We start from the raw sequence: 24,047 nt of genomic DNA, 5'->3' as shown, positions 1-24,047 counted from the left end.
AGGCACTGCCAAGTGCTCTCTTCTAGACAAGTGCTGACAGTGACTGCAATATTAGCAGATGTGACTCCTACCTGTGCAGAGCTGTTTATGTCATCCATACTTGATCTTCACATTGTCCTACTACCATCCTTGAAATAATTTTCTTTAGACTCTTCCTGCACCAGCTCAGTGCCATAATTACAGGCAGTAGTCTCTTTACACTGTCTGTAATGGATAAGTTGGACTTGTCTGCAGCCTATCAAAATACCATTCTTTTTACCACATGCCCTCTAGCTAAAATGCCTTAAGAATCACTGTGCCAGGGATATTGCTGTCCTTTGCTTTTGTCCACCACCTGAGGCAACAAAATATCTAAACAGCAAGGTCAAATCAATGCCAGAATGCCTAAAGGATAACTCTTGCTTGCTAGAGGAACTCGCCTAAGACTCAGCCCAGGCAGGCCAATAAAGAAGAGAAAAAGGACTTGCTGTGCTAATGATGTAGAAAGAAACATCCACTGGCACTGGCTGTAGGGTGACACTGGGTATGCTCCACATGTGACAGACCCTGGACATGCTCTGACACAAGTCATTGGAAGTTTCTAGTCTTCACTTGGGGCAGCTTCAATGCCTTCCTCCTTCTTTTCCCTGAGGGCAGTGCCCATGCACAGTCTGCCAAGTTCTTGAGAAGCTCTTGAACCAGCTCTCACATGAGGTAATGTGTCTGCACAGGTACCAATACTCATCACTGTTGGACTGATCTGATACCATCCTGGGCTTTCAACCCAAACTAACCAATCCCCTCAGTCTTGCTGCGGTGTACAGCCCTCCAGACTCACAATTTCTCTGCACATGCAGCTTTTTCAAATGGAAGGAATAAGTACTTAAACACAATTTTAGAGAGAGAGTGTAGGCCTTTCCTCAAGGATCATTCCAAGAATCTTCCCAAAGAATGAGATCCTTTTCACAAGTAATTTAATTGAATTACAGCTGTGGTACTCCAGTTATAAGATGCTACTGAGTTTCAAGGTGAGGAAGAGAAAGGACAGGGATCCTGTAGTCCATGGCACACAGTTACAGTAACCTTGGTACAGTGCCACACTAAGGGCTGACACAGCAGAAGTCTGTAAAACCATGAATCACACAGGGATGGTGAATGTGAAAAAATATTCACTATTTCTCATCATATATGTCATAGCTGGATACCTGAGAAAAAGGCTGAGGTTTTTCTGAGCACTGATCTTCTCCGATCTGCCTCATCTCAATGAACCAGTGCTCAAAGCCTGCAGCCACACAGAGAGGTTTGCCTTGCTTATGTATAAAAGAATCAACTGACAGCTTCTGAAACAGCTGCAGACAAACTGCATTACATGTATGTTTTAAACATGTGCAATTGAAGGCTTATTCTTGGATTTTGTTAGAAGTTTTATTCTGAAGAGTAAGCTAAAAACATGGTGTAACAAGTGGAAGAACACTCACAAAACTGCTCTAATGCTTCCTTGAACTTTGTGTAATAATTTTTTCACAACATCACACAAGGGTGTATAAAATAAATCCTCCATACACAGGTTTACAGTAACAGATTTCCTGTAGTTACTCTGTTGGGAGTTTTATTTGACAAAACTGTGATTGTCATCTATTTAATGACTCCTTGAAATGAGCTCTGGACAAACAACACGTAAGTGAAGGAGAAATGATCTTTACCCAAAACCTACTTAAAGCTTCTCCTATATTATTTGCCTTATACAAGTATCTAAAAATTTAAAAAGTGACCAAATTAAAGGCACTGCCTTATGTCATCTCCCACATTTATCCATTTCTGCTTGGGCAGACAAAGTCTAAGTGGCCAAGAACTGTAAAGTTACACCAAAACCACCTCAGTAAAAAGGTTTTGAACCTTATATTACATATTTTTGAAGAGAAAGGTAACAGGCCATGCAGGCAGATCACTTAAAATGCAGGAGACATATGTCCAAAATATGTCCAAAATAAGCAAATTAACATCACATATAACATCACTAAAAGAGAAAGAAAAGAAATATGTCCATGACAATGATTAACTTCTTTCTGTTTACATTACAGGAGAGACAACATGAGGTTTGGTGCCCCATTGTGAAAGGCACTAAACACATATAGTGGGAACAGTTCCTGTTCAATGATCTTACAATTCAGTTAGAGCCCAGACAAAAGTTGATGTAAACAAACAGAGGCAGTTAAGACAAATACATTCTGATTTAGATAAGCTACATGCACTAGTTATAAGGGTTAAAATGACAAACAAATCATGATCTTCCAGTCTCTACCATTTGGAATAGGTTTAAAGCAGTCATCCAAGAAGTAAATGTTCCATATTTGTGAAAAAATCCAACTGGAGAAGTTGAAGCAATTATAAAATAAAAATAACTCTATCCTCATTGCTCCATCTACTCTGTTTCCACACTCTTAAGACACAAAAGCAGTTAATGTCCTTAATGCAAAGGGATAACAAGAATTCTTCATGTAATAAAATAATTCTACTATAGGTGCAGAAAAAGAGATAAGAGAATTAATTGGCAAATGGTCTTAAACCAGAGTCAGCAAAGTCAAGCAAGAGTGAGGTCCCTGTTTACTGATTTACATGGACCAAAGCAGTAAAACTCCCTAGGGGAATAATCAATTTTTTGGGTTTTTTTCTGCTTTCAAAAAAATTTTTAAAGGTTTGAGGGTTATGCTTTTTTTTCAAAAAGTATAAAACTTGTTTTTCTATTGCACTTATTTTCACATTCAACCAATCTTCTACAAATGCATTTAGTACCAATGTGCAAAGCAATGCCTCTATCTGGAAATTCCCTGTGCATTCTCCTGTGGAGGTGTCAACTTGTTGCCCAGACCTTCATAGAAAGAGAACACTGAACTTCTCATTTTATTAGATAGGTTTTTGTGAGGTTATTTCACATGATCAGTCAAGAAACTGACTCACGAAGACAAAAATCTGCACCAACACAGCCAGCTCCTGCCACCTCCTGCCACCTTTATTTCCTGAAGTGTCTCAGCTTAATGCTTTTCAGCCATATTCACCTTTTTATGACCAGTAAAAGCTGTCAGGAGATAAATTTCCAATAAAAGCAACTCAGTAATTCAGAATTTTTTTGTTCATAAAAGATACAGTTCTACAAGAGGAAAGATGTGTGTAAGCTGCTGCTTCCCAAGTCCCAGACCCTGGGTTAAACTAAGTGGATTTCCCCTGTGGTAAAGCCATAAAAGTTATGTCCTCATCCCTCTGCAAATGAACCTTTCCCTTCCTTTCTCCTCTCACTACTGAAGAAGTGCTGCTACCAGTTGAGGCTTCCTTGTGATGTTTCTTTTTCCAGCCTAATGGAACCTGATGTCACATCTACAGTGGTTTTCAGTGGCAACATATGAGCATTGATAACCTAATGTAAACAATTTATTGTCAGCTCAATTATTAATGCTGGAACTCTCTGTTCTTAATAGAATCAAGACAAAATGTTTTCAGTGCCCACAATGATGTGCCTGCAGAAACTGCACTTCCAGGACAAACTCAGGACTTTATTCTTTTCACTTCACTATCAGAGACAATTAGTCACCAAATTACCTTGCATTGTCTGAATATTTTTCATGGTATTTTCAGCATATACAAAAATTATGTGAATAAAAAAAAATCACTCTCAAAATACAAATTTTGGAATTTTTTTTAAGAAATAAAGCATTGGTAGTCATCACAATGCTGTGAAACCTGTATGAATTGAGATAGACAGCTAAAGCAAGTTGGGACTCCTGAAGATTTCCAAATGACCATAAAATACCTATTCAATACCTATTCAGTACACTTTAAAAGCTTTATTGCTTCCTCTTGAATATTTTCATTTCATTAATGAGTCATTGTGGTGGATTTTTGTATACAGAATCTGAAGAACTACCATGCTATATCTAAAAATCTTCATCCATAAAAAAAAAGTGCAAATGAACAGTCAAAAATTCAAGGACATTTAATATTCAACTTTTTCATCTAAAAGAAAAACCCTGTCTTGAATAGACTACTTTGCATCTGAAATCCGTTTGAAAAAATGACTTATCATAATTTTTTTGTCTACTTGAAAGGTTTGATTTGTAGCAAGCAGGGAGAATGCTGTCTTCTTTTTATATAATTACAGACTTCAGAGAAAGTTCTACATTATCTTTCAAAATGAAAGGAAGCACTTTCAGCTAGCATAAAACCATGAACTCAGTTACAAAAATATTAAAATCAATAAAATAATTTCAATTTGCATTAGTTGAGTGACCTTTTTTTCCTTTAGAATGTACACATCAGTATTAGGGAACTGTCTTATGCTGGGCTCTCTTATTACTTGACTACTAATTGAAACGCAAAGTTGAAGTCACTCTGTCCTGGGGTGCAGCCCTAAAAGAGTGTAAGTCAGACAAAAACCAAGCTGCCCCTTTTCCTACCCCTATCTGCACATCTTTACTCTACCCTTACCTCACCACTGATATTTGTGTGGGCTGGGTCTGGGAACCCACCTAATAAAAAAAAAAATTTGCTCTAGAAAAAAAACTGATTAAAAAATTATTTAGTAGAATGAAAGTGAAAAACTAATAATGAAAGAATGCAATGCCATCCTACAGACTGCAAGTCTTCAACAGTGACTGTTAAATAGAACAGCCTTGGTCCTCTCACAACTACTGCAGGAGGACAGAGATGTGTCTGATAGGGAGTGTTCTGCAGAGAGACACAGGCTCACAAAAAAGCCCAAATTACCATTTCAGTCCACACCCACTAATCCACTCCATGAGACTGCACACGCTGGAGTAAATGAAGCCTCATCTTCAAAAGCAATTTGCAGAATTACTTGCTGATGTTGAAAAACTACTTCAAAAGAGTTTAAGTGTTATGGAATTTTACTGGGTTTTTTAAACAAGCCACTGTTTAAACTCAAGAGGAAGGGGGGGAGTGTTTGCTTTTTAAACAAAGCTTGTAATATTTCATTACTAAACTATCCAGAGTGTTTATTTTAAAAGCATCATGATTACAAATAATGGCATTTTTCAGTTTTTAACTTCCCTACTCAAGTATTTCAGTTGGAAGTTACTCAGTTTAATGCCCTTGTAGAGAGTATGCACCCAAAATTACACAAACTGATGAGATTTTAACAGAATTAAAAGTGAACATTCTACCTGAAGCTAAATACTAGGGCTACTAATTGTCTTTAATTGACAATCTGAACAGCTTCAGAAGTAAGACAGAGCTAGTGAGGTCCATGCAGACAAAACACCCTTTACACTACAGGACATCATGCCAGATGTCCAGCAGTTCTGGCAGGGCAGGACAAAGTTGCTGGGGTCTCACTCAGCTCATTTTAAGGCTTGAACAGGAGACTGGAGTGCTCAGCTCTGTGTGACAGGCAACTCTTTGATGCATGGGCTTCTTATCTGAAATTAGCTGGAAGACATAAAGGTACTTCTTGAAGAAACCTTAACATCTACCAGTGGAGACCACACCAGGGATACCTCAAGGGACATAAAACCTAAGGTCAGAGACCGTAATTTTTACAACCCATATCAATTTTCTCTTCAAAGAGAAGGTTATTCTGGTAGGAGTGTGTAATGAAACTGCAAACAGATGGTTATAGCAATAGAGTTTACTGTTCAAAGGTGCAATTTTTTCACACTTTGGGAGGTAAAGTAAACAATGGAGAATGCATTAATTTATTCAACTGTTAATGCAATACTAGGCCAAGCCACTTTGTTCATTTTATGTACATCAACTGCCAGAACAATTACAACTAAGATACCTGATGTGTAAGTAAACTTTCTCCTATAATCCTCTGGAAGTTTACTTTTCAGGTCACAGTTTGTTTTTTTGTGTGTACTTTTCAACAATGGAGTTGTTGCAGTTTACCTTGGCATTCAGCTATCATTAAGATCACTTACCTTTGAATGAAATTTATAAAACATGAGAATTAAGCATAAATAAGTACATTAAATACAATCAAATCTCCTTTCTCACCTTGTTTTTCTGTTTTTAATATACATAATTATCAGGAACAATTGCGTGTACAGATCAAACACACTTTATTCCAAGGCAAATCTACAGCAGTGCACTGAAATCTATACTACAAAGAATAAGGACATTAAGAAACACAATATGCACAAAGGTCAAATTTATGACTTTTCTCACATCATTTTACTGCCAAGTCAGCATATAATTTAAGGTTATAAGTTGAGATACAGATGGGGATTTCCTAGTATTAAATTAAATCCAATTCTGTACAAAGGAACCAATTGCTAACAGGTAGAGTCTTCAGATTCCTCTCTCATTGTATACAACTGATAAAATTTAAAGTGAATATTCAACTGTTCTTTTACATAAATTCCTTTTAAATTACTGAATTTTGCTGCATGTATTTCTCCATTTTCACAACTGTGTTTTCCCTTTGAAGTTTGTAACACAGTTTCTTATTTTGCAGGGATAAAAGGAACATACGCCGCCTTCCACATTTCCAAAATTACTCACACTATTTTTCTAGAACACTATAGGAAAACATAAAACTTTTAACTTTGACTGGATGTAGATAAGAAAAATATTCCTTATAACAAAATAAGTTTTTATAAAGATAAATAATTTGGAAACTGCATTCAGCTAATGTGACAGCAAAATACTTTACTGTAAATAAGTGCTGTACTTTCAAACAGATGTATTACACATCTCACACTTGTACCCATGCTTGCTGAAAACCTCCCCAACAAAGGCCTTTTCTCTAATCTTTTACCAATATTTTTTCTGATATTGCTTAAGAAAAAATCTCACATAATTTGCAATAACTACAATAGGAAGCTGAGAAACAAAGGTCCAGGATGCACATCTGCCTGCTCCAGCTCAGAGAATAAAAGCCAGGGAAATACCTCAGCCAAAAGCTGCTGAGACCTCCTGGGTGTTCTGTGCCTCAGTACTTTTTCTGGAGTTTTCCTTATTTGTATAAATTATTACATATTGTTGCAGTTGGAAACAAACAAAAACAAACAAACATGGCCTTTGTAGTTCAGTGATAAATTAATCTGGGGAACACAAACATGGGTTCACAGCCCTACTTCATATTTATAATAATTCACTAACAACTCCAAAAGATGAGATTTACAAAAGCACTTTTTACCATTCAGTAACCTTCACCTTTAAGACCCTCACTAGAAAGATGGAAGAATTGAATTTACACTTTACTGTGGACCACTGCAATTTCAGCCAAATGCCAGAACCCCCCAGTTGCATCTAAACATCCTTATTGAATAATGTAATTTCTGTGGTGGGACTTACACTGCAATATTTGTCTAGGATTACAGAATTATTTCTGCTCTACTACCTGATGAGCGTTAGTGAAATTAAGTGAGACCAATTCCTGAAAATTCCTTTGGAAAATGGCACTTAAACTCCTAAGTTAATAAAGACAATATTTTCCAAACTTCTAAATTTTACTGAGACTCACATAAGTATGAGAAAAATAAATTTTGTTTAATTTTGTTGTTTTTTTTTTTTTTTAAGAGAGACCAAAAGAATTAAAAACATTTCCAGGAAACCTGTTTTCATCTTTTCTTGTCCACTGGCAGCTGCTCCTTTTGACGAGTTACCAAGATAAAGGGCCTGACTGAAATTTCAGACTAGTGATATTTAATGACAGGCAGGGGCAATAATTCTGCACTCATCATAACATACCTAGATCAATCATGTCTGTCTGTAGTAGCTGTTTCAAGACAGAGTGAAACTCAATATAAAGTACCCATTGCAAGTTCGAGACCCCACAGTGGATGAGGATTCTCACTGAATATCCTTGAGCTCCTTCCTGTACTCCTCCTGTGCACTCACCAGTCAAAATAACCTTTCAACCCCTTAGGAAAAGGATTCTCCAAATGCTGCACTCAGGGCAAACACTGCTTTGGTCCACAGCTCATGATTCCCTGGTCAGTTACTGGTACAGTAACTGGTACAGCCTCATGTAGGATCTCTTGACTCAGAGAGAGATTCACCCCCCTGGCTTAGCTGGGATTTAGGGCTTTCACCTCATCCCTGCAGGCACAGCAGGCAGAAAAGCAAACACAAGTATAGTAGGCAGAAGGAGTAAATGAATCTTAAAATCATCAGTCCCAAGGCAACCACTACGCCTACAAGCATAATTTCTTCTTCTTTGCTACCCTAGGTCATGACCCTCATCCAAGAGAGGAAGGAAAGAAACTGTCCTTTCATCATTAATTTTGCTATGTCATTCAGGAAAACAACACTGACAACACCATAAAACCACAGTTTAACTTGCCACTGGTACTTCAGCCAAAAGCTAATCACCACCATCAATTGTCTAATATTTCTCATTACCTCTTTAGTCATTCTAACATTTCATGGCAACTTATATAGGATCTGATTAAAATCTTTTCTGGCTGACAAGGAGCCAGCAGGAAAATAAAACTATCCCTCTTCTACCACAATACTGGGCCACTCCACATTTAAACAGATAATAAATCTGCATTCAAAAACAATGCAGTTGATGAATGCTGCTCTAATTTAAAAAAAACAAAAACAAAACCAAACAGCTACTGACTGTGTCACCTGAAGCCGAATGCTCTTAAGAGAAATCCTGTCCATAGACTGTTGTATCATTAAAATTAGATTAAAAAACTCTCCAAACAACACAGAAAACAATCCATCATGCATAAGCCAAATTACTTGGCTTTCCTAATGCACCTGATGAGCAATATCATGGATCACAGAAGCATGATTTTAAAATGGTTCACAAATCTATTCATTTATATATATAACTTACAAAGGACAAAATCCTTCTGATGCAGCATTCAAATCAATGCAGAAAATAGAGCTCAGTGAACTGTACACCTTGCCTTACACACCAGGCTGGTCCCTGCCAACAAAGATCCAGCATTAACAAGCTTGGCCAAGGTTAGCAGGCATCACTTGGGACATCCTGAGTCTCAACAAAGTTGGGAACAAAGCCAGGAGCAGCACTGCTGGGTCTCCATGGTGAAGTAAGAGCAGGGAAGGACGCATCCTATACAGCAAACTACACAGGAACTCAAGGCTACCACTTCCCCTAACTGTCTGTGTTCACAGACACAGTCCCAGGATTTTGAGCATGTCTCCTCAGCAGTACTGTGAGCATGTTAAAACTGCTTCTTGGCCTCTTCTGTTGGCTCCTTCAGGAGAACATCAAGAGACTTTAAGCCCTAAGACTTCATTCTGAGCATGCAATGGCACAAACTCAGCATATAGAGAAGAGCCTAAATCTTACACAAAGAATGAAGGTCACAAATTCACCCCACAGGGTCAGCAGGGCTGGTCTGAGAATGAAGATTCAACATTCCCAACTACTACAGGCAATTCCACACCTTCCCTTACAAGGACAAGACACGCTTTTCTCACTAAAATGTACACATAACATACCACTGCAGAAAGTTGTTTCTTCTTCCTTTCATCCTCTCCCCAAGGCACAACTGTTGGCTGTGGTTTATCCTCCCACTTAGGGCAGGACTGGAAGGCCTGACACTGCTCTATCCCATGGGCTGCAGAACAGGCTACAGACAGAGGGGAGGGAAAACACAGTACCAACTGGCATTCATCTAGGTTTTTTCAGAAATACTTCAGAAGCAAATATCCTGACAATTTTTTTGTTTAATGAAATATTTTCCCTGACTTTTTTCAGCCCCTGGTTGTGATTAAATCTCTACTCTCCCACTCCTCAACGTAATTCTTACACTTAAATCTTAACATTCATATTATTACTTTAACAAATTAATCTTTCTCTATGGAGTGTCCCATAATGCTCTAAGGAGGCTCATGTGTTCCCATGAGTCCTGTCAGATTTCTGCCAAGAGGTTTGAACTCCTGGACAGATTAAAGAGAAAGTAAGGAGATAAAAAGAAAGAGGGTTCTCCAGACTGACAGGTCAACCACCTCCTTGTCAAGAAATAAGGGTGGTTTACAGAAACAATAAGGGATGAGTAAGTGTTTCAGATAAGTGTTCAGATAAGTGTTTCAGATTTGGTGGAATTATCCTGTAAAATACTATAGCAGTAATTTCCATACTAATGATTACTGACTGGCTTCACTGAATAGGAGGTCAATATTCACAGAAAGATTTAGGCTGGAAGAGACCTTCAAGATGATCAATTTCCAGCCCCTCTGCCATGGGCTGGGACACCTTCCACCAGACTAGGTTGCTCAAAGCACCATCCAAGCTGGCCTTGAACATTCTAGGGCTGGGGTATCCACCCACAACTTCCCTGGGCAACCCGTGCCAGTGCCTCACCACTCTCATAGCCAGAAGTTTCCTCCTTACAAAAAATTTAAATCTATCTTCTTTCTGTTTGAGGCCATTCTCCCTTGTCCTATCACTACATGAAATAATCTCATACTGTTTTTAAATTTATCTGAACAGAACAAATCAGATGAGTTACAGATAAATTTTAGGCTGTACAAACTGCAGTGCTATGGAAATGTCACTCTGAAGAGCAACACAGCTTTGCAAAGTAAGCCAGAAATTGCCTGTGTCCAATATTTTCAAGTGTCAGAAATGGAACAATGCTGAAAGCAGAGTGCTAAGTGCAGACACACATATGAAATTCTACAGCAGATTTGCCAAAAGATTTGATTTTTGAAAGCCAGTTTTTCTTCTAATCCTGCTGCTTCAGAAGCTCAACAAGTTTAAGTGGCATAATGATAACCAAAATGAAGCCAAAATGAAACTAAACAAAGTCAACAGTGATAGTTTATTTCAGCAGTTCTGGATAAGAATACATACAAAGCTATATAGCGTCATAGTCTAAATTTTTTAAATTATTATTTATAATGTTATTGTCGATACATAAATGTACTGTTTGCCCCTATTTTGTCCCCATATTGACTTACAGCTCAGTTTGTCAGAATATATAACTTCTGGTTAAAAACCACTGAACTGCTGCTACTCCAACAAGCTTACCTACTAAGTAAAAAAAAAAGTTATTCAAATTGCTTTCAAATTTGCTTAAACCAGGACTGAATAGAAACAATGTAAGGGATGACCTGGCCTTATCAACAAGAAGAGCTAAAATGCCATTTTGTTCAGCAAGGTTGGAATTTCACAATGTTACAAAAATTCATAATGGAGATCTTAATATCTGGCCAGACACACTTATTGTCTAGAATCTTTTTATGCAGCAAGCCAAAATGCTGTATCCATTCTAAGTTCATTACAGCTAATTAAAACACCATCTAAAATGACAAATATCATTGAAAAGAATCCTTAAAACAGTAACATCAAGTGACCAAATTCTATGTAGGTGATTGGATAGTCAATATTCTTACTCCCTATTTAAATGATCTCCTACATCATGAAAATCTTACAGATTTCACTCAAATAATGTCATGCTTTTTGGTAAAACATACCATTTCTGAGCCTTATCATTTGCAGAAAGTCCAGTAATTGCAGTCATCACATATTAGGCTCATGGGAAAAACAATTTTCTGCATTTCATAGAATCAGATCTGGAGTCAGAATCATGCATAGCTGTAGCTGTTATACTCCAGAAGGAACTTGTGAATTAAAATTGGAATTACAGTACTGAATATTTTTGAAATTTGAAGATGGATATTGTACTTTATCAGCTTGCTGAGGAATTATTCTAGTCTTTAAAAAGAATTGTATTTGCTTACTAAAACTACACCTTGATCATATGCAGCATGAGATCAGAAAAAGCATTTGGTTTAAAAAAATGAGGCTCATAGTCTCAGTGGAAATGCTGTTTTCACTTTTTTTTCTTCACTTTTTCATATTATTAGATCTACAACACAACAGTACAAAATACACTATTTACTGATTGGGAGGACTGTGGAGAGAATTGTCAGTGAGGAGAGGAGAGGAAAATAAGAGGGCAGGTTCCAGAAGAAATATGCAATCACTAGATGATATACAAATGCACTTTGCACACACTGAACACACAGAACAAATATTATGCACTGCAACACAAAGAAAAACAACTATTTCAGAACTAGATAAGAATTTGAGGCACTAGTTAATTAAAAATACCAGAAAAAGGCATCCCTTAAGACAGACAGAAAATTAAAAAGCACAGTAACGACCACCTACATATTTTTATGCTTTGGTACTTTTCCATCTATACATGATGAAAAAAACCGCAACACTCATGGAAAAAAAAACCATCTTGCAGATATACAGAGGGTCACAAAAGCTATGAAAGAGATACTTAACACAGGTTCCTGAGCAGATGACAAGCCATTAAACTTTCACCTTTAGGTAGTTATGATGATCTGATGTCTCTTTTATGATATCAGCCATTTTTTTAATTAAATCTACAATGTGTTTAACAAGCAATTCTTCCATCAATCTTTGATGTGTTTTACTTATAAAGCAATGACAGTTTTCAGTTCAGACTCCTTAAAGTTCCAGAGAAACCATTTTCCACTCACTTGCTTTGAAAGCCATTAAAACAACTTGATGAAGAACAGCAGCAGGGGGCTAACAGAAGCCAAGGCTTAGGAACAATCTTTAGATTTTTCTCCTAAGACTTTCTCACAGACCCTCCTCACAAAGATCCTCAGGGCTTTTCATCCTCTCCTTCCTCCCCACCCCCCTCCCAAAAATCAGCTCAAACTGACAGATGCAACTAGCTCCAGATTCTGCTCTTTTCTTAATTTCACTTTTACCTCTCAATTTTGATAGACTCAACTGAAATCTGATTCCCACAGAGGCAGTCCTCTTATCATCTTCCCATTGGGAAAAAGTAATGCACAGAAAGATTCGAGTAACTTGTGAACACCTTCTAATCTCTCATCCATTCTAACAGAGTGCACTACTAGTAAGACATGTACCTATTACTTAAATGCTACTGGCATTCAGTAAATTGATTGAATTAATGATTAATTGATTAGTGATTTATCTACAGTTCTATGTGTTACTGCAGTATTTCTGAAAGTTTCATGACAGTGATCCCATAACAGTTTCAATACTGAAATATAAAGAACTGTGCAAGCTGACTATAAATGATCTTTAAAATGGGAATTACCTGTAACAAATGGTAAATTCTTTGGTTATAGTTTCATGCAAATGCAGAAATCCCAGTTTTATGGAAAATACACCTATTAAGACAGTACTTATGCTAATTAGAATCAGTGGAGCAGATGTTTTAATCTCTGTTTTACTGTGCTCACCATAATTGTATTTCTTTGATTATGGCTGGCTGAAGGACAAATTTCATTGATTGCTAATTTTGTGGAACATCTGTAACTCCAAAGCTCTACCAACTCTTCAGTTGCTGTACTCAAGTGATGTCACTGCAGTCAAGATACTGAGCATGGAATTTCTCAAATGTGAACAGCTAATTCCATGAAGCAGGGCTATGGGACACATCAATCCCTTGTTCTTTTACAAATGAGAGCTACAGTTACAGGACACATGGCTGGAGCAAACAGGGACTGAAGGAGGCCAGCCTCATGCCTCCTCAGCTGGAGGACAGGGGCAGCACATATGAGGGATTTGAGGTCAGGAAGGACAGATGGTGGGCATTCCCATTACAGCTAAGTCACCTCTTGTCCTTACAGCACTGAGCTTTGTATTTGCCAGTTGGTGACTCTCACAGTTTGTGTTCCTACATTATTTTACCAGGCTTGTATTTGTAACTCAAACTCTGAGAATACATTGTGGAATAAATTTCTAGATGTCTTGAGAAAAAAATCTTATTGGTACTTTCTCAGAACATTAACAATTATACTTTCTGCTTGTCCTCCCTTCAGCTAAAGTAATACATTATTAAAATTTTAGTGTGAGATGTTTTTTAGTGAGTTTTTCTTTACAGAAATTTGAAAGAAAAAAGTCTCATAAGAAATTCTAAGTCAGAAAACTGACATACAACCCTATAAGAGAACATGCAAAAAGTTTCTGTTTGCTTACTGACATAACTATATCATAAATATTGGAAAAGGATCCATCAAGAATATAAACTAAGGAAGTCCAAGAAGTAAAGAAACAATACCCTAAGGAACAAGAGGAGTTATGTATGATATTCTACAAGCATTCAATCACTTTACAGAATTGAAAAAATTTAAGGCTGGAAAGACCTCACAAGATCACTCAGTACAAGTCTCTTAACAGTGGCAGGATCAAACATATGTTATGTGAGTGCTATGTAATACATGCCAGATACAGAATATGCTTCTAAGCATTATCCAGTCAGAGCCTCCATTCCAGGCTGTTCCATCATTCAAACTATTCCACCATTTGTGCAGTCTCATGACTAAAATAAACACTTTCAATCCTATATATGTAATAGCACTGTAAGATTGTTATGCTGGAAGTACACGACTTAGAGTTTATCATGAATGCTCTTGCAGAACAATAATTTAATTTAAATTAGCATTAGCATTACTTTTTCCTATATTAATTTACAAGAATGTTTACTTCTCTAGAGGGCTAAACTTTTCTTTTCCCATATTTTCTATTTCAAGAGAAAGCACATCTCTCACCTTCAGGAGTTTAGCCTCATTTCCCTATAATGTATTCATCACCACTCAGCACATCTGTCCCAGCAAATCCCATTTCCTGTTCTATTCATGAGGCTCAGCAACCTGGAGCTTTAGTGATTGCCGCCACACTTTTCCCATGGCCTTCTCACCTCTCACCCCCCCACGCACCCCGCTCCCATTGTTTATCATCTGTTCTCCCCTGCTGCAAACTGCTGTCAGATGTTCACTTATCCCTAATCTTACTCACTGCCTTTGATATTCTTTCTAATCCAACAACCTGTCAACTGGGGCATCAGCCCATGTCCACACCAGCTGCTCTGTCACAGGCTGTAAGATTCCCTCTCTGCTCCAAGAGGTATTTAAAGGATTTTGACACGGCAACCTCAACGTGAAACAAATAATTAATGCTGTTTTGATCAGTGATCAGGGCTTTAGTGTGACATGAGCTGATCACTAAGAAAAACTGAGCTTTACTTTGTTTAAACTTCAGTAAACTTTAGTGTTACTATATTAACAAGATTTTGATCAATGTCTGAAGGACGGTACCAGAAAGCTAAGTTCTTTAACTTTGGTTAAAAATTATGAAGAATAATTAATCTGAGTGCAAGTCAGAGGGGCAGATAACATTATATGCCTGCTGTGTAAAACATGCTCATTTATGCAGTATCAATTTGTATAGAGTTTTCAAAGCATGGGAGCTGACCTTTTATGAGTTACAGCTGAAAATACAAATGTATTTTAAATACTGCAGCAGTTGAGATTAAATTATTTAAAATACACTTGCTTTCAGAAATAGAGTAGGATACTTTCATCACCTATAGAACATCAAACACTGACATTTTAAAGAATACTGCCATTTACAGAAAATCTAATTTCCACAACATTCAGATTTGCTATAAATTCTTAAAATTTTACAGTGTTCATCTGCTTTAAAACATATCAAATACACATAATGTCATAGCTGAGACTGTGATTCAGATGACAGATTTTTTGTATGAGGAAAAAGTTTCTGCTAGTTAAGCAAACACATGAATTTTGATCCAAATTGAAAAACAAATACAGCATTTAGTTGTTGGAAGAACATGAGCACTATTTTATTTCTCAGATCTAACTGCAATTACTACAAAAGAGATGGTACCAAACAAGACAAAAAAGACTACTTTATACCCTATAGTAGCTGTATTTCACTCAGAAAAGTATAATAAAACTTCAGTGATTAATTTTATAACATGGTTCATTCACTTAGAACTAAACCACTTTTATTCCTAGGGCTTGTCTATACCAGGATATCAAGAAAATGAATCTGAATAAGTACCTTGATGAACTTGAATTCTGCTACTTAAACTCCATTAAACCCCTGTGTGGACACAGTCATCCAGTTTAGTTTACTGCTCCCTTAGGGCACACACTGGAAAGTTAACATGGATTAAGGTAGGGTATGAATTCAAAGTGCAATCGTACTTTGAAAATGGTTTAACGTAAACAGAACCAGACTCTTTGTTGTAGAATGAGACATGGAGTTAATCAGGAAGGTCCTGTGCAGACAAGTCCTTGCACATGAGGCTACTGGAGTGGTATTGCCAGAGCTGATGGTTTTCAACTTCTCCATCTCAGATCTGGCAACATCTTCCAGGGAAGCTGTAGCACATTAAGCCTGCTAATAATTGATCTGCTTTTCTTAGCTGCCTCATATGGATGACCTACAAGTACTCCAATGTCCCTCAGTGAGACACACATCAGAACTTGAGAAGTTCAGCTTAAACTCACTACAGCTTCTGTACCTCCTCCTACACTCAGCCCTAACTTCACAGTTACTGCGCAGTAACCCAAGTAGTCTGATGGCATTAAATGAGATTTTACTGATTGTTTATGTAAGTGCAGACACATTTCAGCTACAAAAGGTGCTCAACAAGGCCTTATTCTTTCCATTATGTGACATTTGCTGTCACAAGTGTGTTAAATCGTAGTTTGACTGACCTAAAAATAAGAAGTTTTGTCACTGTCAACTACTTTTCATGAATTTACTTCAAAGCTTACATTCACTTGTCAAAGCATGCTGGATAAAGAAATTAAGATTAACACGACATAATTTCACTGAAACAAAAACAAGTACTAGTGTTCTTTTCAACTACTGCTCTTATTAACTAATGCTTCTCATTTCCCCTTCAGTAATTAATAAATGTCTTACACAAAAATAACTTGTACAAATTTTCAGAGTTGAATTCAAAGCATATGGCAGAGTCAGAAGCAGACATGCCTAGATTCCTGAGTTCCTTTTCTTAAATCTGTGTTCTAATTGCAGAGAACACCATTTCCCTCAAAGGAAATTATGTTCCCTCAGTACTCAACTCCCTAATGCTGTCTTTGCAAAAACTTTTCTTTCTTTTCTTTCACACATATGAAAGAATTATACTGCACCTCAACCACATTCACTGTTAACACTGCAGCAGTCAGATCAAAAATCAGTCTCATCCAAGATTTACCTCTGACAGAAGCCAAGATGCCCAAGTAAGAATATAATGTTAAAACACTCTCAGACTCCTGCAATTTGCAGCTCAGGGACTCCCTGAGCTGGAAGCAGTATGTTTCCATTTAAGATTAATACTCAACACTGACATAACAGACTTGACAAGCTGAAGAAAATGAGACAAACTTCACAGGGAAAAAATGGCATCTCCTTTCACTGCACTACTGCTTTAAAAAATGAACTGCAAATAAATGTGTTACTTGGTAACATATTTCCTACTACTGGAACCTTTTGAAGATTCAACAGAGGACTTACTTGTTTGAACAGGTAACTTAAAAATCTGTTTACTCCCTCAACAGCATAATTTTTAACTGTCAAAACAGAAAAGAATGTTTTATGTTTATAAGAAAGCAGATGGAAGTTCCAGAGAATATTTCAGGCAGCTGGGCACATTTATGTTGCTATTACCATATAAAAAAAGTCCTAAATGCAAAATAAGATTGTTAATATTACTGTTACATGCTTTGCTTTTTCATCTTCAAAGTTTTCATGGCATTAATGATACAGAGCTCACTTCTTTCTCCATGTATACACATATTCTAATCTTGATGACATCTCCAAGACAGTTAAAATGGTAAGACACAGGGGTTGCTCATGGTCACAAAAGAAAGCAGTAGCAAACTCAGATTAGAAGAAATTCTTTCTTCACTGATGAACTGCACATTTTCTACCCATTACAAAGTTCATGAGGTGTTAAAATCTACAGCAGCCTTGAAAATTGCTTTAGAACTACTCAAAACTCAAAGACATAATAATTTAATTCCCTTAACAGTGAATGAAAAACAGCATGCATTAAAATGAACTTGAAGGGAGCATTCTTCTTGTTTAACTTTAAAATAAATTATTCTAAGGATTAAATCAACAGAGGAAATGTGATGTTAAGGCACAGACCTACTCTGAAGTGTGGAAGGAATGTGAAGCTCAGAAAAGAGCAAATAGTTCCAAATTACCATTACTGACTGCATGGTTCAGTCGATATGCGTGGAGTTTTTGAGGTTTATCCCACCCACAGCATTGAAACAGATGCCCATTCACCATTCCACAGATTCAAAACACAAACTCACTCACAAACACACTGGGAAAATTACTGACAGTTGGTTCTAGTCTGGTGGCAAACTTCTAAAAGTTCCTGGGCAGAAGGCACGTATATGTTTATAGAATGCAAGGAAACAGTGGCAAGAGCTCCCCTGCCAGAACAACTTTCAAAAACAAAGGTATATGAGTCTGGGAGAGATCCACAAAGGCTTTGATATGTGAGCTCTGGACAAAAGTTTCTATAACAGCTCAAGGTATTATTCCAGCAGCTAGATGCTTCCCCCCAGCTGATGGATGCTGTGCCTCCCCTTTGAAGGGTGCTGTCCCCAGCACAGAGGTCACCAAAAAGAATATGCAAAGGCAATTCACTTAGTTCTGTGTAAAGCTCAGTGATCTGGCTTAAAGGGCTGATGGCAGTGGGTTTGAATTGGAACAACAGAGCAAGAGCTGCAGCAAAGCCACCTTCTGCTGATTCCCAGGGGGTAAGAACCATTAGCACAGGGAAAACTTGAATGCAGTAACTTCTTAAATTGCTACAGCAAGATCCACCATAGCTCTGTCAAAACCCTGTGTAAGGGTCCAAATCCAACATGCAGAACCACTGAAATCCCTCCCTGCTCAGGTGCTGGTTAAGATTTTCTGGTATCCAAATCCCATTTGGATACTTAATGCTGCTCAAGTCATAACTACTCTCCTTAACTGTTGACAACTCAAGAGTTGACTTCATGACTTGGAGTCTCAGCAGATTCTTAAACTTGGGTTTGGGTTTTTTTTTTTTGTTTTGGGGTTGGTCTTTTTTTGGGTTTTTTTTGGCTTTTTTGGTTTTTTTCTGGGGGGGAGGTGTTTTTTTTTTTTGTCTAATATATTGGCTAGTGCCTGGCTAGCATACACAAAAGAGAGCTGAAGATTTACACACAAATGTGTTTCCCAGCAGTGAGCACACTCTCCTGTGATGTGGGAAACAATATTAATTGAAGTGAGATCTTGCAGCCTGACTCTACCACATCCCAGGGAAATGCCCTAGCCCTTGGGCATTGAGTTAATCTCTCATTAGCCATCCATCCCTCTGGTCTCTTGAATAAATTATTTATGAAAAGCAGAAAAACTTCAATAGGAAAAAGTGAAAAGAGATTTACCATGGAGTTCCTGGTAAAGAAGCCAATTCTTCAGGAGGTGATATATGTTTAAAAAAAAGCCAATTTAGATAACAAATCAATTTGCACTTTGGGGGCAAGCACACAATTAAAGCTAGACAGATGCTATCCTCTATGTGAGAAAAATGAATTTTCTTCTCTCTCTACCAAGCAGAACCAAAGTATATAGGAACACAGGGTTCCTACTGACAAAATGAAGAGAATATTCCTCAGGCTGAGATACCTTGTCCATCTCTCAACCCCAGGCCGCATCACTTCAAACATGGTTGATTTGACTAAGGGCCCCACCTGGAGCAGGGCTGACAGCTGAAAATCCCAAATAGAAGCTGAGGTCCCTTTTGAAATTCTGTCAGACACCCATTTTGAAGAATATAATCTTAATTTGTACTTTACCGCTCCATATTGGCCCTCACAGAAATCTGACTGCAGTTTGCTGAATTCCACAATTCCTTGGCTGCACTTCCATTTCTACCTCTACACCACAAAAAGACAGAATTAATAATTTAAATGAGTCACTGGTACAGTGATTTGTCCAGCAAGCCAGGCTGTTCTCCATAGCTTGGATGCCCAACATGAAGCTGCAGGGTGCCTCAATCTGCAAGGTTTGAAAGCTGGAAGTCTTTCAGAAGGGTATACAACTACTTTTATGCTCTACAGGAAAAATTCAGAGCTCATTGCTTTCATTTAAAATACAGATGGGCAGAAGAAGAGGATGATGAAACACCTCATATGAAAAGCTCTCTTGGGAAGAACAGAACCCACCATGGGCATAAATTGCTGTATGGTTTTCCACCATTCCTTCTTCAGGAACTGCCATGATTTCTTACAATCCTCACTTCAGTGAAACAGCCAGAAAAGAACGTTTTTCTCACAGACTTTTGGAAAAGTATTTCCGTATGGAGCCAAATACAGTCTGAAGGATGACTCAACCTCTTACAACACAGGGGAACTTGGGACCCAAGCAAAACCTACAAGGACAGTGCTGTGGCTTTTTCTAACATGACAGTAATTGTCTGACTGGATTTGATGTAAACACAACTCTGTTCTTGTGTTTGTCCACAGCTCCCTGTCTGAGCATCTGTATGTCCAAGGAAAATACTCAGCTGGCCAAAACATTAATGCAATCCTCGGGCCTGCAACTGTAAATGTGTAAAATGCCTCTGAGAGCAGGCAGACAATGATCTGACTCTGTGGCTCCACTCTCCACCAGGTGTGACCACAGCCTCCTTCAGATGTGTAACCTGTGTGGGTTTACAAAAGTGTTTCCAGAATCACAGAATACTGTGAGTTGGAAAAGACTCACAAGGATCACTGACCCAACTCTTGAGTGAATGGCCCATACAGGGACTGAGCCTGTGACCTTGGTGTTATTAGCACCACGCTCTGACCAACTGAGCTAATTTACTCAGCATTTTGTTTAGATTCCAGCCCCCAAATGAATCCTCTTCTGGTGTCTTACAGATTTAGAGTGGTCTGTAAAGCTGCTACTAGAACAACAGTGGTTTACAACTCAGTGGGGTGCAGGTTGAGTGGATGAAATCAGACTAGCAGGGTATACTGAATTATAAATCACCTACCTAAATTTACCTTTAAAATAATAAAATTTATGTTTATGTTAAAGACCTTACTGTATTAGATATAGTAGTAGGATTCAAATTATCTCCACACAAGTAGCGTAATTTTGATATTAAATGTCTAGAAATCAATGCTATTACTTAAGCATTCATAAGTGCTTAGAAATAATCTTAAAATTCTACACCATATGTAAAAATTCTTTTGATTTCCTATTTGTACAGAAAAGCAGTAGTTGTGAAAGAAAACAAATTAATAAAAAACCTCTCTCTATATGTCCTTGGACAGAAGATTTATGTTAAATATCAATGCCTATTTTAGGAATATACTTTTTTCAAAATAGATTTCAAATTCTCAGTCTTCAAGGCCCCAATTATCCTTCATCAATATTATGTGAACACCAAAAATGCATCAATGAAACTTCTTTGGACTACAATGAATTATAAGGGATGTGTCATAGCTTCACAAAATGTACCTATAAGACCACCTCAAGCCTTCCAATTAAATCATAATTCCACATATTGCATCATTTAAGTATCCAAATTAGTTTCAGTTTTCACAGTGCAACAAATGCCATTATTCAAGTTTTCTCCATTAGATTATTCTGTTGTCCAGAAAGACTTTTTTATTAGATTTGGGTAAAGTTCAGCAAGCAAGTGCAGGGAATTCATGGATGGGGGAAATTAATGTTACTTAGGAACAATTAGGAACTGGGAAGAAGAAAAGTTTCTTTTCTTTTTCCAGATAGTGAATTAAAATAGTTGGACAAGGGAAGACCTACTCAGTATAAAAGCATTAAGATCAAGGGCTAGATTTTGGAAACAACTGTCAGTTTTAGAGGAGTGGTAGAATTTTCAAAATTCTTACGCACGAGAGGCATTTAACTTTCTTGGATTTTAGACACTTGACTGTTTAATGGGGTTTTCAGCAGACCTAAATGCTTTTGAAACAATTAGTCAAATGAGTGAAAATATTTAGTATTTCCTCTGGTTAGTAAGTCAGTTCTTAAATGCAAAATGGGTCTCAATAAACCTAGGGCCTGTTTCTCAGGTCAGGTACAGACAGTTGTGCTCACACTGAGCTCATGCTCTCAGTGGGCTGGACCCAAGCCAGCCTCTGCACAGATGCCATAGAAACTACATTTTCAAGTTCATTTTAAGACAGTGCTGCAGCCAAGAGAAACAATCTCTCACCAGGCCCCAAACACTCATCCCTAACTACCACATTACCACCTCCCCTCTGCCAGCATAATGAACTGAATCACTGATCTTGTCTAGCTTAAAACTGACTTCTTTTTTTGGCTAGATTATGTTTTACCCTGGTCCAGCTCACTCAGCTGCTGCACAGACACTTGTGCAAGGAGAGGAAGTAGCAAGAAGGGCAAGTCTGCTTCCTTTAGTGGCAATGCTGGTCTCTGTCAAATCACAGCACATGACCAAACATACCCTTATTTCTTCTTTACAATACTCATCACATGTAAGGCACATCTATTCAATTAAATGTAATTTTGCAATAGTGTTTCAAACATTTTAATTAAATCTCGTTTTTTATGTAAATAGAGCATGACTCAGAAGTGAAAATTAAATTAAGTAGTAAGACCCATCACTTGTAAGCTAAGCCAGCAAAAATTCAGAAGGTGAGTGTTTTTCAGTTTTACTTCTGATACCTAAAAAGACATAATTCAGTATAAAGCTCTCAGCTGTTCATGAATCAAAATAGTTTATTTATCCCAATCAATGAGAAGAGAGCTTTCTTTAGGAAAATCATGTATAAAATGTGTTTTTAAAAATGCTAAGAATCAGCTCATCTGCTTTGATGAAACCTATTTGAACCCTTGCTTTTCATTTTCTGCAGCTTATCTCACTGTTGGACTCAAGAGACTCCTCTTCTGCCTTTCCAACTGATGTGTTTAGAAGCAAAGCAAAGAAATGAGAGCTGTGTTTTCCACCACCCATTTTTAGGTCTGTCCAAACTCTCCTTCATTTCCCCTTCCACCACTCTGCCTGGGTGGAAGCTCACCCTGGACCAGCCACCAAGCAGGCCCAAGGAAAGCATCCAAGGAACATGCAATGCTTTGTGCTGTGTCAAGTGATTTTCGTTTCAAAGTTCTCACTCCTGCCGCTGTTGGAAGCGCCAGCCCTCAGCGATCCTGTGAAAGGTGACTCAAGTTGATACGAACATGATAAGGGACGGGATTTCCTTCCCCACTTCCCACCTGCAGGCATTGAGGCTGTTCACGGAATCCCAGAATAGTCAGGGTGGAAAGGGACATCTGGAGATCACCCGGTCCAAACCCCCTGTGTTGGCAGGGTCACCTGGAGCAGGTGACACAGGAGTGAGTCCAGCTGGGTTTGGAATGTCTGCAGAGAGCTGAACCCAAACACCAGCACGGGGTGAAAGTGACAGTGAAAGTGACAGTGACAGCCCCGCGCGGGCAGAGGGCACAGGGGACACCCATGGGGACGCAGGAACCGCTGTCACACCAAGGCAGTGACCCCTACGGTCTGTGGGGCCGAGGGAGCGCCGGGGACAGCGCGGCCGCCCCGGGGGTGCCATGAGGCGGCAGCGGCGCTGCTGCAAAATGGCGCAGGCGGGGGCTGAGGGGCCCCGCCGGGACGGGGCACTGCGGGCGGGCGGCGCCACTCACCTGCCGGTAAGAGAGGCGGAAAGGCCGCAGGTAGAGGGAGGAGGTGCAGGGCTGGACCGCCAGCTCCTCGATGGCCTCCATCCCTGCCGCGGGGATAGCGGCCGCCGCGGGAAGAGGAGGAGGAGGAGGAAGGGGAGAGGCGCGCGCAGCCGCCGGCGGACGGGCCGGGAGCGGCACCGGAGCTGACGGACGCGGCCGCGGCGCTCTCCGGCCTGTGCCCTCAGAGGGAGCCGGAATCACGGAATGCTGAATTTCACCCCCCCAAACCGGGACACAGGAGCCTCGCCGCCTTTATTCACAGAATCACCACGGCTGGAAGACATCTTTAAGATCATCCGGTTCAAGCGTCCGCCTAGCACTGCCCCTGTAACCCTCACTAAACCACGTAGCTCAGTGCCACATCCAGACACCTCTTGAACTGGTGACTCCACCATCTCCCTCGGCAGCCTGTTGCAATGTCTGACCATTATAACAGTGAAAAAATGGTTCTACTGTCTATTCTGAATCTCTCCCCTCTTAGCTTAAGGGCATTTATTATTTTCCTCTCACTGCAGGCACTGAAGAAGAGAGCGGCTCCCACCCACCTCACTACAAGCTCCGGTCACGGAGTAGAATTATTCTCCGG

General features: G+C 38.8%; 1 protein-coding gene across 2 annotated transcripts in view; it reads right to left on the bottom strand.

Annotated features, from left to right (window-relative positions):
* The window catches only part of NUDT14 (nudix hydrolase 14), a 59,723-nt gene extending 35,919 nt beyond the window's left edge, over positions 1 to 23,804 (bottom strand). The window contains exons 1-2 of one of the 2 annotated variants that reach the window (XM_071426284.1): positions 23,423 to 23,803; positions 9,415 to 9,533 (exon numbers count right to left, since the gene is read on the bottom strand). Coding sequence is in view for 1 of the 2 variants with exons in the window: in XM_071426283.1 (XP_071282384.1) it covers positions 23,423 to 23,503 (81 nt within the window). In the remaining variant the exon portion in view is untranslated. Of the gene's footprint in view, positions 1 to 9,414; positions 9,534 to 23,422 lie in introns of both variants that reach the window. The other variant, XM_071426283.1, reaches the window with a different exon arrangement.
* Positions 23,805 to 24,047: the final 243 nt, after the last annotated feature.

This window comes from Agelaius tricolor, unplaced genomic scaffold, assembly GCF_023055355.1.
Source record: "Agelaius tricolor isolate 1412-34295 unplaced genomic scaffold, bAgeTri1.0.p SCAF_5, whole genome shotgun sequence".
In the NCBI taxonomy this organism is placed as follows: Eukaryota; Metazoa; Chordata; class Aves; order Passeriformes; family Icteridae; genus Agelaius; species Agelaius tricolor.
The sequence above is the reverse complement of the archived record's forward strand: the minus strand, read 5'-3'. Positions and strand labels throughout refer to the sequence as shown.